Below are 16,067 nucleotides of genomic sequence, written 5' to 3'. Positions count from 1 at the left end.
TTACTCGATCGTCTTAAGAATATCAGTGCCAAAATCTACCAAAAAAATTAAGTGTTAAACCCTAAATTTTCTTTCTTTGTTGTCTTCCAGATTTTCCATATGACATATGATTTTGCCAGTGCAGTGGTGAGAATATTTAATCTCATTGGAATGATGCTTCTGTTATGCCATTGGGATGGTTGTCTCCAGTTTCTAGTTCCGTTACTTCAGGATTTTCCCCCTGATTGTTGGGTGTCCCTAAATGGTATGGTTGTAAGTATTGTTACATTTTTTTTATGTATATTCCTAAGACTTTCTTAATAAATGAGTCTGGGCCCGAAGACAAGCCCATTTAAAATTATTATGTACTTATATATATGCGCCTGGATCATTCTGTGCAACATTTCAAGGTTTGGATCTGATTCTACTGAAGACTGCAATTGCATTTGTTAGTTAGGGAGATGTGGTTTTGAGAGTGGGGGGCATTTAATACGAAAACAAAGAAATCATACTGAACTTTTATAATTCGCTGTTGCCGGAGTATTGTGTACAATTCTGCGCATCACATTTTTGGAAGGATGTCATGGCCCTGGAGAGGTTACAGAGGAGGTTTATCAGGATGAGGCCTGGAATGAGGATATTCAGTACTGTGAGAGATTGGGGGAAATGGGCTTGTTCTCCTTACAGCAGTCCACCAAACTCCTCACCATCCTGACTTAGAAGTATATCATCATTCTTTCATTGTTGCTGGGTTGAAATCTGGAATTCCCTCCTGAACAGCACAGTGCATTTACCGACACCAGCGAGACTGCAGAGGTTGAAAAAGGCAATGATGGATGAGCAATAAATGCTGGCTGAGCCAGCGACATCCACATCCTGGACACAAGTTTTTAAAAATGAACATAATAGAAGTATTCAAAGTTCTAAAGGACCAAATCTTTTCCTCAAGTAACCAGAGACCAAAGATTTAAAATTATTGACAAAAGAACTAGAAGAGAAATGTGGAGAAATTTCTTCAAATAACACATTGTTACTAAGATCTCACACATATGGCCTTAAATTCTGGTGGAATCAAATTCCATTGTAACTTTCAAAGTACTTGGACATCTACTTAAAGAGGATGAATCTGCAGGTTATGCAGGAATAGCTGCAATGTGAATCTTACAAAGAGCTTGCACAAGCCCAATGGGCCAAATGGCATTTTCTATGCTGTAAGGGTCTGAGGGATTAATTTTAACTTGCCAGCTGAGCAAGTATCCGTGAATGTGGGAGGTTCAAAAACCAAGAACTGCCGACATGTTGGCACTTAGAAAAATTCGGTTTTGACCACAGTTTTGTGAAAGGGAAATCATGTTTAACCCATTTATTGAATTCTTTGAAGGAGTCACATGTGCTGTGAAGAAAGGGGAACCAGTAGATGAACTGTACATAGATTTCCAGAATATAGTGGAAAATAAAAATGCATGGTGTAGAGGGCAACATATTGACATGGATTGAAGATTGGCTGACTGACAGGAAACAGAGAATAAGCATTATTGGACCTTTTCCAGTTGATAGGATGTAAGGCGCGGTGTGCCACATGGATCATGCTGGGGCCTCAACTTCTTACAATTTATATAAATGAACTGGATAAAGAGACAGAAGGTATAATTGCTAAATTTGCTTATGATACACGGATGGGTAGGAAAGTGAGCTGTGAAGAGGGGTTATGGAGGCTAAAATGGAACATAGATAGGTTAAGTGATTGGCAAAGATCTGGCAAATGGAATATAATGTGGGCAAATATGAAATTGTCCATTTTGACAGGAAGAATAAAAAAGAATCATATTATCTAAAGGATGAGAGATTGCAGAGTTCTAAGATTCAGACCCTTGTGCATGAATCACAAAAGATTAGAAACAGGCACAGCAATTAATTAGCAAAGCTAGTGGAATGCTATCATTTATTCTGAAGTGAATTCATAGAATCACACTGTGCAGAAAGGGCCCTGTGCAGAAAGGGCGCACCGAGTCTACACTGACATGTTAGAAACACCTGAACTCCCACCTAATCCCATCTACCAGCACTTGACCCATAGCCCTGAATGTTATGATGTGCAAAGTGCTCATCCAGAGGCAACCCACCTTTACCACCCTTCCAGGCAGTATATTCCAGACTGTCGCCACCTCTGGGTAAAAAGGTTTTCCTCACATCCTCCCAAAACCTCCAGCCCCTCACCTTGTCCCCTCATGACTGACCCAAGGGGAATAGCTGCTCTTTATTCACTCTGTCCATGTCCCTCATAATCTTGTACACCTCGATCAAGCCACCCCTCAGTTTTCTCTGTTCCAACAAAAACAACCCAAACCTGCACAATCTCTCTGTAACTTAAAATTTCCAACTCAGGCAGCATCCTGATGAATCTCCTCTGCACCCCTTCCAGTGCAGTCACATCCTTCCTATATTGTGGGCATCAGAACTGCACACAGTATTCCAGCTGTGGCCTCACCAAAGTTCTATACAACTCCAACATGACTTCCCAGCTTTTGTAATCTATGCCTCGATTGATAAAGGTAAATATCTCATAGCCTTTTTCACCATCCTACTAATATGCCCTTCTGCTTTCAGAGACCTGTGGACAAACCCGCCAAGGTCCCTTTGTTCCACAGAACTTCCTAGTGTCGTATCATTCATTGACTATTTCCTTGTCAAATTACTCCGTCCAAAGTGCACCACCTCACACTTTTCAGGGTTAAATTCCATCTGTGACTTATCTGTTCCTTTGACCATTCTGTCTATATCTTCTTGTAGCCCTAGATACTCTGCCTCACTGTTAACCACCCAGCCAATCTTTGTGTCATCTGAAAGCTTGCTAATCCTACCCCTGATGTGGATGTGCCGGCGTTGGACTGGGGTAGACACAGTAAAAAGTCTGACAACACCAGGTTTAAGTCCAACCAATTTATTTGATAGTAAACTCACCAGCTTTCAGGTTTGTCCCTTCGTCAGGTGAGCTTACTATCAAATAAATCGGTTGGACTTAAACCTGGTTGTTGTCAGACTTTTTACAATCCTATCCCCCACATTGTCAATGATATAATTTCTATAAATGACGAATAAAATGGGGCTCAACACAGATCCCTGTGGTACGCTACTGGACACTGGCTTCCAGCCCCTAAAGCAGTCTTCTGTCATCACCCTCTGTCTTCTACAACTGAGCCAATTTTACATAATACAATAGTAGGGAGGTTATGTTTCAGCTGTACAGGACACTGGTGAGACCACTGGAGGATTATACACAGTATTGGTCTCGTTATTTAAGGAAAATGAAAAAGCATTAGAACCAGTTCAGGGAATTGAACCAGTGCTTTTGTTGTTCATTACTAACCAGCTATCTAGCCAACCTAACTAAATTGACAAGACAAATATCAGGAATGGCTGGGTTGTCTTGTGAGGAAAGATTGACAAGACTCGGCTTGTATCCACTGAAGGTTAGAAAGGTGAAAGGTGGCTTCATTGAAACATAAAAGATTCTGAAGGGATTGACAGGGTGGGCATGGAGAGGATGTTTCCTCTTGTAGGAGAATCTAGAATTAAAGGTCACGATTTTTATAAAGTTGCGCATTTAAGATAGAAATGAGAAGCTTTTCTTTCCCTCAGAGGGTAGTAAGTCTTTGGAACTCTTCTCTAAGGGCAGTGGAAACAGAGTCCTTGAATATTTATAAGATTGAGCTAGATAGATTCTTGATTAACAAGGGGGTGAAAGGTCATTAGGGATAGGCGGGAAGTGACAGTCAGATTAGCAGTGGCCTTATTGAATGATGGAGGGGGCTCAAAGAAGAAAGTGGCCTAATTTGTACGTTCATATCTTGGGAAGCTGGAAGGAACCTAGGAACTTCTGTATTTAACTCGCACTCATTTGTTAACGCATGGGCAGCTCCTGTGGGACAGCTGCGTTTGCAATTAACATGTTAAATTGAAAATTAACCGGATGTTTTAACATTGCTTTCTGGCTATAACTATCAGTGTGCACGTTTCCTTAGTGGTGTAAACTGTGCCTTGCTGAATGGGGATTGACAGAGCTGAGAAATTGTAGATCTGGAATGCCTTTAAATCCTGATACCTGGCAGCTGTCTCTTTCTCAAAGTGAAAGGCTTTTGCTCATAAGACCTATTCTGAGAATGTGATCACACCGATTTAGAGGTGATTTCCAGGACTTTAGAGGCCATTTCAGCTATCGTGCTGTGTTTGTTCTTTTGTAGTCTTTGATCAGCGCTTCCTAGCTGTCAGTCTACACTGCAGCATGGGAGCTGTAATGATGTGAGAACGAGAAGAGAAGACATTACAAGTGGTATTCCAGCTATGATTAGATAAGAAGGGAACCCAGGTGAGTGCAGTTCCATACAGCTGGCTGACAGTGCAGATGCGTTCAAGAAGGCTGGCCTGGCCATCCATGACATTGCTGTAGACAGATCGAAAAAGATGAAGAGGAAAAGTTTACCTTTGTCACAGTCACAAAGGATGTCATGTACATCTTTCATTAGAGCTGGTTCGGTACTGTGATTTTCATGAAAACCAGTGGGATTCAAATGTGGAGTTCTGGGAGCCAAGAAATAGATTCACGGCATTTGGGGAGGGAAGGGAGATTGGAGAAGTGCACAAAGGCACTAGGGTCAAGGGCTAAAGTAAAGTTTAAAGTTTATTTATCCACACTGCAATGAAGTTACTGTGAAAATCCCCCAGTGCCCATTCCCCAGGCACTCTGGTGCCTGTTCAGGTACACTGAGGGAGAATTTAGCATGGCTAATTCACCTAACCTGCATTAGCACTGCAATGTGAAAATTCCCTAGTCACCACGCTCCAGCGCTTGTTCTGGTACACTGAGGGAGAATTTAGCATGGCCAACGCACCTAACCAGTACATCTTTGGACTGTGAGAGGAAACTGGAGCACTCGGAAGAAACCCACGCAGACGTGGGGAGAACGTGCAATTTCCACACAGACAGTGACCCAAGCCAGGAATCAAACCCAGGTCCATGGCGCTGTGAGGCAGCAGTGCTAACCTCTGTGCCACCCTAATTTGAGGAGAGGGTGAAGATGGCAGATTTAAAAGAAAAACGAGCAAATTAACAGGATCAGCTAACATGGGCAATGGGAAGTAAAGGTGAGTGATTAGCAGTTTAGTGAGATTGCAGATTAGATTGCAGATTAGATGATGGGTCGCAGGGATAATATGAACTCAAAGATGTCAAGGGAGGAAATAGGAGAGAAACAATTGAAAGATGTGCCTAAAGAGGTTGGGCAAGGAGGAGTATTAAAGGAAGTTTGGCCCTGTGAAATGGAGCAGAGGCAACTGATTAAATCATCTCAATCTTCCTGACAAAAAAATCCATGAGATCCCTCTTTCACTTACTGCTGGAGGTGAGGTGGGAGAGGATAGGGGATTTGAAACTTATTTATCAGTGTCACAAGTAGGCTTACATTAACATTGGAATTAAGCTACTATGAAAATCCCCTAGTCACCCACTACAGCACCTGTTCGGGTACACTGAGAGGGGTTTAAGAAGATGTCTCACAACAGGAAGAGGAAGTCAGGAGCTATCTTTGCATTCCAGGATGATCATGCAATCGTAAGCTGAGAGCAGCAGCCAATGTTGTCTACACAGAACTGGCAGTGAATGGCTTAAACAGATGTCTGCTCTATCTGCACTTTGCCTGCTGCTCTGTGCAGCTGGTCTCTCTTTCCATGGAGGTGGAAATCATTGGAAAAGCCGAAGACATCAGGATATTCATGGAGACGACTCCTCCATCCTCTCTGCAATCATACAGAGTGCGTCAGGAAATGCTGACAGAACTTCAGACATGTTCTGCTGCTGCAGGTGGTGACCCCAAATCTCAGCATCTGCATCCAGCTGAGCAGAGCTTGGGATATCCTTCACCCTCCAATGGGGACTCTCTACTGCTATCTGTTTCCAACACTTGCTGCTGTGCCTTTGTGATGAGTGTCTCGTTCTCTGACAATCGAACTGGCTCCACCAATTTGCGTGTACCCAACGTTAGTACTGCTTGAATGTAATGTGCTGACGTCAGGGCTTTTGAGAATATGCTGCAGTGTGATAACATTGCATTTTTTAAACTTAATTTCCTTTTCTTCTCACTGAGATATTTACGAATTAATGGGTCTTTTTCATCCTGTGACACTGCTTTATATAATACACACATAAAAATGGACTGTAGATCTTTAAAATAGAGAGAGGAAAGTCAGGATTGTCGCAACAAAATGTTCTCCATATTCATGAACTGATTTCGGAATCATGGTGATTCAAACAGAACATTTTGAAAATAGGAGTTGCGATGGTGTGGGGGGGAGGGGTGGGGTTTGTTGGGGGGGGATGGTGGGGGTAGAGGGGTGGCTAAATGGCAGTGGCCTCAACCAGGACAGAATGTCACAAATCCATGCAAGTTTATATGTGGAGCTACTTTTAACTTATTTTCCCAGAAGCTGCATCAAGCAGGTTCCTTATCTACTCAGGGCTCGACCCTCTCCCGCCATTTCCACATTTAACCTGCAGCATTCAGCAGGTGTTTGAGGCACTCAACTCAACCAGAATTTATCTCATTCAGGGTTATATTAAGTCAATCAGGACTAAGTTGCAATTTAACTGGGGCCTGAGCGACAGAGCCTACAGCAGCATTTCCACCCGACTCCAGCAAGTTTGCAGTTGGTCCCAGTAACCTTGAGAGGCCTCTTCTGTCTGCAGATCTGTACCCCTGGGCTCCACAAAGACATCTGCTTCCTCCTGTGCCTCAGACCACCCACTTCCTGGGTGAAACTCTTCATGTCCTCTTGAAGGAACAGCCTGATCACCCTGTTAGCCCATGCTCACTGCTGCTCTGCACCCTATTTGCCCCCACTTGAGGCTGACAGATTAGTAACAGAAAATCATAGCAATTCTAACTCCCATGCTTCATTTCAATTGCCGCTAGCAGTCAGACAATTAACTCATTGCTTAGAACTGTTCACCATCAAAACTCACTTGGAGGTACAGTCCACAACTTTGTTCTCATGTAGGTATAGAACTCAACTAAAGTGATAAGGTCGGGCAGCATCTATACTGACTTCTCATCAAAACTGGAAGCATTGGGCTGGACTTGCATCCTCAGGCTGGAGAGTGGGAGTCAGAAAAATTCCTGTTTGGCATGTCCACCTCGGGAGAAAATGCCCTCAAGGACAGGGTTTTCATTGTGGGGGTGGGTTCTGGCTGTAATCGAGGCCAGCTGACCCTGGACAAAGTTCAGAGAAAGCCATAGGATATAGCTGGGTGTATAGGCGGGCTATTTAAAAAGCTAGCCTCAGTGAATTGGGACTTCATCCTCGTTATTGTAAAAAGAACATAAGAACTATGTCGACAGAAAGGCTCTCCCCTCCTCAACACTCCCATTCCCCATCCATGCAAATGCATGTCCCCAGTCACCGCATGCCCCCTCATACCCCATGCCAAGCTATGTCACTTCCATGCCCATGCACCCCTTACATGCTGTATAAATGCATGAACCCACAGAGACAGTGAGATATGTAAAAAGCAGCTTTATAAATGTCATTTTTGGATAATTTTCAATTTTCTTAAAATAAAACTCCTTTTCTTACAATGCAATAAAATTGTCAATCAACCAAACCCTTTAAAGTAACAATAGCTGAAACTGCAAGCACTTGAATCCTCTCTATCTTGAGAGGTACAGGTGTGAATTGAGCAAGGTTTTCCCTGAAGTTCATGTATTCCAATAAGTTAATAGATTTCTGGACCCTCAATTGTGAGGACAATTTGGGATGGATGGGAGCCAAACTTTGGTATTGGGGCATGAAGGATTATGGGTGGTGGATTCATATCTTGACATGGGGAAGGACAAGGGAGATCTTTCTAACTTACTTTTCAAAAGGTTCCGTCTTGCAATCTGTGATTCATAACATCTCTGAAGTGCCATGAACCACGACTCTTCGAAAAACTGGTCCGATTCCATAGATATCATGGGGAATTAGGACATACCTATCCCTGGAATGGAGCTGGCCAAGTTGGGATTGCAGGGCGTGCTTACAATCTAAACCAGTTACACCCTTAAAAGACAGTCCCAAGAATTGGAAAACCAAGGAATGGGGTCAGGAATATGGGAATCGGGACCCACTCATCATTCTTAAAGGGCTTCTGAGTCATCAGTGAAAATCTGGCTCAATAATTCCAATTTTCTCCCCTCAGATACTGCTAGACCTGTTGAATATTTCTAGCATTTTTGGTCCTTATTACAGATTTCAAGCAACTGATTGTTTTGTTTTCCAACTTGAAAGATTACTGATCGATTGCAAGCATTTGTGTTTGTTTTTGAGAGCTGGATAAACAGCATTGAAGTAAATGTTAACAAAATCAATATATTGCAACGTAACATCAATTTAATGTCTTCCTGAGAGTTCAAAATTTGGTTTCTGCCCAAAAAATTGCATTTATTGGAATTAAGAAACTTAACTAATGCTTAAAAGATACCTAAATTGATTGAAAGAATTTGGAATAAGAGAAGTGAAGGTTGAATGTATGAACAAGCATTTGAATTTCTGCAATAGTTAAATATTTTCAGATGTAAGAAATAATCTATAGTAAAAGAGACAGATTGACAAACAAAAATGATGGGAATTTTGGTGCTGAAAGCATAGCTCCTCAGTAAAATGCAGAATGCTGTTATCCCAGCTTTTCACTGCAGTAATGCTGTTGGTCTCCTATGTCTTGCATAACTTTTATAGATTCTGTACAACAATGATGTTTTTTGCGTATCTGTCTCCTTCTGAAATGCGTCAGTAGAAAATTCTGGAATTATGGTTGATTTATATTGTAGCTACCCGTCTGAGACCGAACACAACAGAACAAGCACCAGCCACACAACAACTCATTTGGAAATGCTGGCTTACCTGCAAGCCCAGAGTCTTCTGTCTCCAAACATTTAGGGAACATCAGGATGGAGCACTAAACTGAAATAATTCCTCAGAGGCTGGTGTTCCTTTACCAGATCCCCTTTACTTACAAACTTCTCTCCACTCTTAAGAGTGTCTCAAGTTTAAAGTCAGAATCCAGAGTGTCAGTCGTCCTGACATTCCTCAATACATATATAATTGGGATTCACTGATTGGGCAGAAAATCATTACCTCAATCAGGGAGTTCATACTTCAAGAGGTCACCCTCATGAGATTATTACACGTGTGCAGTAAGATTTAAATCAACTCGGTTTGGCAAGTTTTTAGAGGAGGGAGTCACCCTTGGGTTGGCTGACGCTAAAGCCTTCTTTGACACTTCAAATGCCACTCGGCTTGTATTCAAGGTAACAACTCAAAAATAGATTACTAAATCAGGGCAAAAAAAAACTGAACGTGCTGGTAAAACTCACAGGTCTAGCAGTATCTGTGCTGAGGAAAGCAGAATTAACATTTCAAATCCAATATGACTTTTATTTGGGATTCCAAAGAAGACTTATATTGAGCTCAAAGCATTAATTTGTTTCAACGTTTGCAGCACTTTAGGTTTGAATACCAGATTTCCAGCATTCACAGTATTCTGCTTTATTTTATTAAATCCGGAAACATGGTTAATTTGATGATTATGTACATTATGGTGGTTGAAGTACTGCCAAAGTTGAATGCTTCCTTTCAAAGATCTAAGGGTAATTCTAACTACTAGTGAACTCTGTTGGCCATGTGGTTAAGTCTAATGCCAATAGTGAGTTGTGTTGTTTCCAATAAGTATGGCTCCTGTAAGATCTTCCTCACTATTGAACAAAAATAACTTTTGCCGGAAGATTTGCATTGGTTTAAAAAAAATTGATTTGTACGGGGAAGAGTGCTGGGATATAAATGAGACCCATCACTAACGCATTCATTCTGTATTTCTCATCAGTTTCCCACACTTTATTTGGGGAAAAGTTTTTTCACGCAGAAGGCAGTGGGAATCTGGAACTCACAAACATAAAGGGTGGCAGAATCATAGAATCACTGCTGTGAAGAAGGAGGTCATTTGGCTAATTGAGTCTCCGTTGCAGCATCTTATCCAGGCCCTATTGCCATAAACCCACATATTTATCCTGCTATTTCCCATGATCTATACATCTTGGGAATATGGGAGGAAACTGGACAATCTGGAGGAAACCCAAGCAGACACAGGGAGAACAGAGGATTGATGGGCTAGTGATATTATCACTATTAATCTATAGACTCAGCTGATGTTCTGGGGACCCAGGTTCAAATCCCGCCAAGGCAGCTTGCGAAATTTGAATTCAATAAAAACTATCTGGAATTAAGAATCTACTGATGACCATGAAACCATTGTTAATTGTTGGAAAAACCCATCTGGTTCACTGATGTCCTTTAGGGAAGGAAATCTGCCATCCTTACCTGGTCTGGCCTACATGTGACTCCAGGGCCACAGCAATGTGATTGACTTTCAACTGCCCTTGGGAAACTAGGGAGGCGCAATAAATGGTGGGCATGCCCCACGAATGAATAAACAAAAATGCAAACTCCACGCAGTCACCCAAGGCTGGAATGAATTGAACCCAGGTTTCTGGTTACCATTGCTGCATCACAGTGCCAATGTGCCATGTGAGAACTTTCACAACATTTAAGAAGCATTTAGGTGAGCACTTGAAACATCATAGCATACAAGGCTATGGACCAAGTGATGGAAAATGCTTGATGGCTGGCGTAGACATGATGGGCCATAGCCCCTTTCTGTGATTTATGACTTGTGACTTCCCCTTCATGGTGAATGCTCCATATTTTAGCATAAAAGGAAACCTAAAATCTTCTATCAAGATGTAATATGAAGCAAATAGTAAGGATTGGGGTAGGACCCACCCGGAACAAAGTGGCTGATATGTGCTGACAAGAACAAGGCAAGGCTACAATATTTAATGAGTTTGTTGCATTGTGGTTTACTAAGAGGATGCTGACAAAATATTAGTTGAAGCAGGGATGGATGATCAGAGATGGAGATTTTCCATCACTTGATCCATAGGTAATGGATGGGGTGAAAATTGATCAGAAAAATGCACTGCAAAGGTGGTTTGCATCGCAGGCTGCTGAAGAAAGTGGTCTTGGAGATAGATGGACAGTGGGGAGATGCCAGAGGATTGTAGAGTGGTAAATGCGACACCCTTATTCAAAAAAGTGGGTAAAGACATTCCTATTCATTGGAGGCCGGTCACTTTAACATTTACACTGTCTAAGGTTTTCGAATCAATAATCAGGTGAAAGGAATCAGCAGACACTTGGAGAGGATGGAATTGATGAAGGGGAACCAGTGTTTTCATTTTTGAAAATTCCAATTAAATCCTTTTATCAAGGAAAAAAGAGGATTGCAGAACCTAATACAACTGTTGTTTCCATGTAGCTTAAGAAAGCATTTGACAAAGTAGCACATGACAAAATTGAGGCTCATGGAAAGGAAGGGTCAGTGCCAGCTTAGATTTTTAAAAAATGCCTTAAGGACAGAAAACAGCAAGTTTTGGTCGATTGTTTTTCAGACTAGAGAATGTTCAGTGCTGGGGTCACTGCTTTTTTGATATGCATAAATGACATGAATATTTCAATATAGAATATTTCAGTATAGAATAAAATTTCAATGACATTAAACCTGGAGGTGTGGCAAACAATGAGAATGATGCTCACCAACATCAACAAGATATTGATAGGCTAGCAGAATGGGCAGGTAAATGGCAGTTACAACTTAACTAGAAAAGTGTGAGGTAACGTAATTTACCTGTTAGATTAGAGAAAGACACAGTTCTCAAGAGTGGAATTTTTTCTTTTAGTGACTAAAGGGAGGAATTTTACCATCCTACCCACAGTGGGAATGGTAACGGGCAGGGGCAGACCATGCAAAGAATCATTGACCTTCGGCATGATTTTCCAGTCGGAAGCGAGAAAATCCTGCCCGAAGTTTGAATGCAGGAACAAACGTTTTGCTGGGAAACAGGGTATCTGAACATTTTAAAAAATTCAATCATGAGTTGTGGATGTGTCACTGGCTGGGCCAACATTTATTGCCCATCCCTAGTTGCCCTTGAAATGAGTGGCCAGCGAGACCATTTAAGAGCCAACCACATTACTTTGGCTTTCGAGTCATGTGTGAGCCAGACCAGGTAAGGATGGCAGATTTCCTTCCCAAAAGCATATTGTGGATATTAAGGTGGAGGATGTGTTAGAACTTTTGAATTCTATCATGATAGATAAGTCGCCGGGACCAGATGGGATGTACCCCAGGATACTGTGGGAGGTGAGGGAGGTGATTGCAAAGCCCCTGGCGATGATCTTTGCGTCGTCAATGGAGACGGGAGAGGTTCCGGAAGATTGGAGGATTGCGGATGTGGTCCCTATTTTCAAGAAAGGGAACAGAGATAGCCCGGGAAATTACCGACCGGTGAGTCTGACCTCAGTGGTTGGTAAGCTGATGGAGAGGCTTCTGAGGGACAAGATTTATGAGCATTTGGAGAGGTTTGACATGATCAGGAATAGTCAGCATGGATTTGTCAAGGGCAGGTTGTGCCTTACAAGCCTAGTTGAGTTCTTCGATAATGTGACTGAACACATTGACGAAGGAAGTGCCGTGGACGTGGTGTACATGGACTTCAGCAAGGCGTTTGATAAGGTCCCCCATGCAAGACTTCTTGAGAAGGTGAGAGGGCATGGGATCCAAGGGCCTTTGGCCTTGTGGATCCAGAACTGGCTTGCCTGCAGAAGGCAGAGAGTGGTTGTGGATGGGACTTTTTCTGAATGGAGGTCAGTCACCTGTGGAGTGCCCCAGGGATCTGTTCTAGGACCCTTGCTGTTTGTCATTTTCACAAATGACCTGGATGAGGAAGTGGAGGGATGGGTAAGTAAGTTCGCTGATGACACGAAGGTCGGTGGTGTTGTGGATGGTCTGGAAGGATGTCAAAAGTTGCAGCAGGACATAAATAGGATGCAGGACTGGACGGAGAAGTGGCAGATGGACTTCAACGCGGATAAATGCGTAGTCGTCCATTTTGGCAGAACCAACGGGATGAACGAGTACACTATCAAGGGCAGGAGTCTTAGTAGTGTTGAAGAGCAGAAGGATCTTGGGGTCCGGGTCCACAGGACTCTTAAATTGGCCTCGCAGGTGGAAGAGGTGGTCAAGAAGGCGTATGGTGTACTGGCCTTCATTAATCGAGGGACTGAGTTTAGGAGTCGGGAGGTAATGCTGCAACTTTATAAGACCCTTGTCAGGCCTCATTTGGAGTACTGTGCGCAGTTCTGGTCGCCTCACTATAGGAAAGACATAGAAGCTATTGAAAGGGTACAGAGGAGATTTATAAGGATGTTGCCTGGACTGGGAGGCATGCCTTATGAAGTTAGGTTGAGGGAGCTGGGTCTCTTTTCCCTGGAGAGACGAAGGTTGAGAGGCGACCTGATAGAGGTTTATAAAATGTTGAGAGGAATGGATAGGGTGGATTCTCAGAGGCTATTTCCCCGGGTTGAAATGGTTGCTACGAGAGGACACAGATTTAAGGTGCGGGGAGGAAAGTACAGAAGTGATGTTAGGGGTAAGTTTTTCACTCAGAGGGTGGTGAGTGAGTGGAATTGGCTGCCGTCAGTGGTGGTGGAGGCGAACTCACTGGGGTCTTTTAAAAGACTTCTGGATGAGTATATGGGGTTTTATGGGATTGGGGGTTATAGATAGGTGTTGATGTGATCGGCGCAACTCGTGGGCCGAAGGGCCTGTTTGTGCTGTAGTGTTCTATGTTAAAAGCAGTGAAACAGATGTTTTTTATGATAATCAACAACAGTTTCAGGGTCATCATTCAACTTTTGTTCCAGAGTTTTCTTTCAGTTGGATTCAAATTTCACCATCTGCCGTGGCTGGATTTGACCTAGGTCCTCAGAGCATTGCTTTGGGTCTCTCTAGATTCATAGCCCAGTGACAACAGCATTTTGCCGTCACCTCCTCTTATGCAAGATCCTGCACTGTTCAGCTTATTAACTGTACAATTGCAAGGAGCATTGGGGAGGCAGAATATTACCTTGATATTACCTCATAGTCTCCAATGTCCAAGTGCCATATTTGAAAGACACCAGAGAACCATTCACTTTTCCACCCTGCTCCTTCACCAGCCCTTCCAGAAGCTCTGGCTCAGTCTCACCAGTCCCCTGTGCCCAACCTTGGCACAGCATGTGTGACAGGCAGCCGATAAATCTCAGTGATGGTGCAAAAGGAGGCCTAAGCAGCGTCTACTGACCTGAAGCTCCAAGAAGATATCTACCTCGCCCAGTACACTGTCTGAAACAGAATGTTCTAAATTCCCGCTAGCAGAGGGCTAAGTTTGGAGGGAAGACAAGATTTTAGTGTGTTGGGCCTTTAATAAGCATTCATGAGATGCAAATAGTGTTCCCAAAATAGATCTACAGTCGACCCACCTTTAAGCTGCCATGAAAATCAGAACAAGATTCTAAACTAATTTCTTAATGTCGGGAAACTGATTTTTGGCCTCCAGCCAAATTTTGCACCTCCGACTGCCACAATTCTCGGTGCTGGCAGGAGCAGACAAAGATTGTGCAGGTACTGATGGAGCTGTGAGTTAATGTGCAATCTTTGAAGGTAGCAGGCCATATTAAAAGCAATTAGCAAAGCTTACAGGATCTTAAGCTTCATGAACAGAGCGCATTATAGTTATGGCTGAACAATATACAGTCTGGATAGATCATAACAAGATATTGCATCCACTTATGATCACTACACTTTAGGAAAAATATCAAGGTCCTTGAGAGAGTGCAGAGAAGATATTTCAGAATGGTTCCAGGGCTGATGATTTTTAGTCACAAGGTTAGGTTAGAGAAGTTGGGATTGTTCTCCTTGGAGCAAAGGAGATTGAGTGGAGATTTGGTAGAGGTGTACAAGATGATGACATATAAGATTATTTATGTTGGACAAGGTAAATCTCTTTACATTAGCTGATGGTACAAGTACAAGGGGACACAGGTTTCAAATTTGGACAACAGATGCCAGGGATATTGGGGGTAGGGGTGTAGAATGTGAGGAAGAACTTTCTAATGCAGTGAGCGATGATGACCTGGAACTGGCGAAATACAAGACTTATGAAAGTGAAGCGCATGGGATTGCAGGTAATGTCTTGAAATGGATAGAAAGCTGGTTAGCAGATAGGAAGCAAGGAGTTGGCTTAAACAGGTCCTTTTCTGATTGGCAGGCAGTGACTAGTGCGATTCCACACTGTTGGGCTAGAACCCCAACTGTTGACATGTACATTTGGAAGAGAGAACTAAATGTATTATCTCCAAATCTGCAGATGTTACATAGTTGGGTGGGAGGGTGAGCTGTGAGGAGGACGCAGAGATGCTTCAGCGTGATTTGGACAGGCTGAGTGTGTGGGCATATACATGGCAGATGCAGTATAATGTGGATGAATGTGAGGGTATCCACTTTGGTAGCAATAATAACACATTATCACTTGAATGGGTGTCAATTAGACAGTAGTGGATACACAGCGAAACCTTGGTGTCCATGTGCTTCAGTCATTGAAAGTAAGTGCACAGATACAACAGGCAGTAAAAAAGGGAAATGGTATGTTGAGCTTCATAGGGACAGGATTGAGTATAGGAATAGGAATGTTTTACTGCAATTGTATAGTGCATTGGTGAGGCCACACCTGGAGTGTTGTGTGAGTTTTGGTATCCTTATCTGAGGAAGGATGCTGTTGCTACAGTGAAGGTTTATCAGGCTGACTCCTGGAATGGCAGGTCTGCCATATGAGGAGAGACCAAATCAGTCAGGATTATATTCACCAGAGTTTAGAAGAGTGAGAGGGAACCTCAAAGAAAATAATAAAATTCTAACAGGGTTAAAACAGTAAAAAGTCTGACAACACCAGGTTTAAGTCCAACCGATTTATTTGGTAGTAAACTCACTAGCTTTCGAGGGGTTTCCTCTTCTTCAGGTGAATGGAGAGTTCTGGCCTCAGACAGAGCATATAAAGCACAGACAGTTTACAGATTACTGATTAGAATGCGAATCTTTACACCTAACCTGCTGTTCAAGTCCTAAA

At 42.7% G+C, this 16,067-nt stretch overlaps 1 protein-coding gene across 3 annotated transcripts in view; it reads left to right on the top strand.

Moving 5' to 3' along the window:
- The window catches only part of LOC145340919 (potassium/sodium hyperpolarization-activated cyclic nucleotide-gated channel 1-like), a 279,038-nt gene that overhangs the window by 98,699 nt on the left and 164,272 nt on the right, over window positions 1-16,067 (top strand). For all 3 annotated transcript variants that reach the window (XR_013886320.1, XM_080185500.1, XM_080185514.1), the window contains exon 3: window positions 91-252. Coding sequence is in view for 2 of the 3 variants with exons in the window: in XM_080185500.1 (XP_080041626.1) it covers window positions 91-252 (162 nt within the window). In the remaining variant the exon portion in view is untranslated. The remainder of the gene's footprint in view (window positions 1-90; window positions 253-16,067) is intronic.

The sequence above is a fragment of the Carcharhinus amblyrhynchos genome, chromosome 1 (assembly GCF_965287045.1).
Source record: "Carcharhinus amblyrhynchos chromosome 1, sCarAmb.v2.hapA, whole genome shotgun sequence".
NCBI lineage: Eukaryota > Metazoa > Chordata > Chondrichthyes > Carcharhiniformes > Carcharhinidae > Carcharhinus > Carcharhinus amblyrhynchos.
Note: the sequence above shows the minus strand (reverse complement) of the source record. Positions and strands in the feature narration are given on the sequence as shown.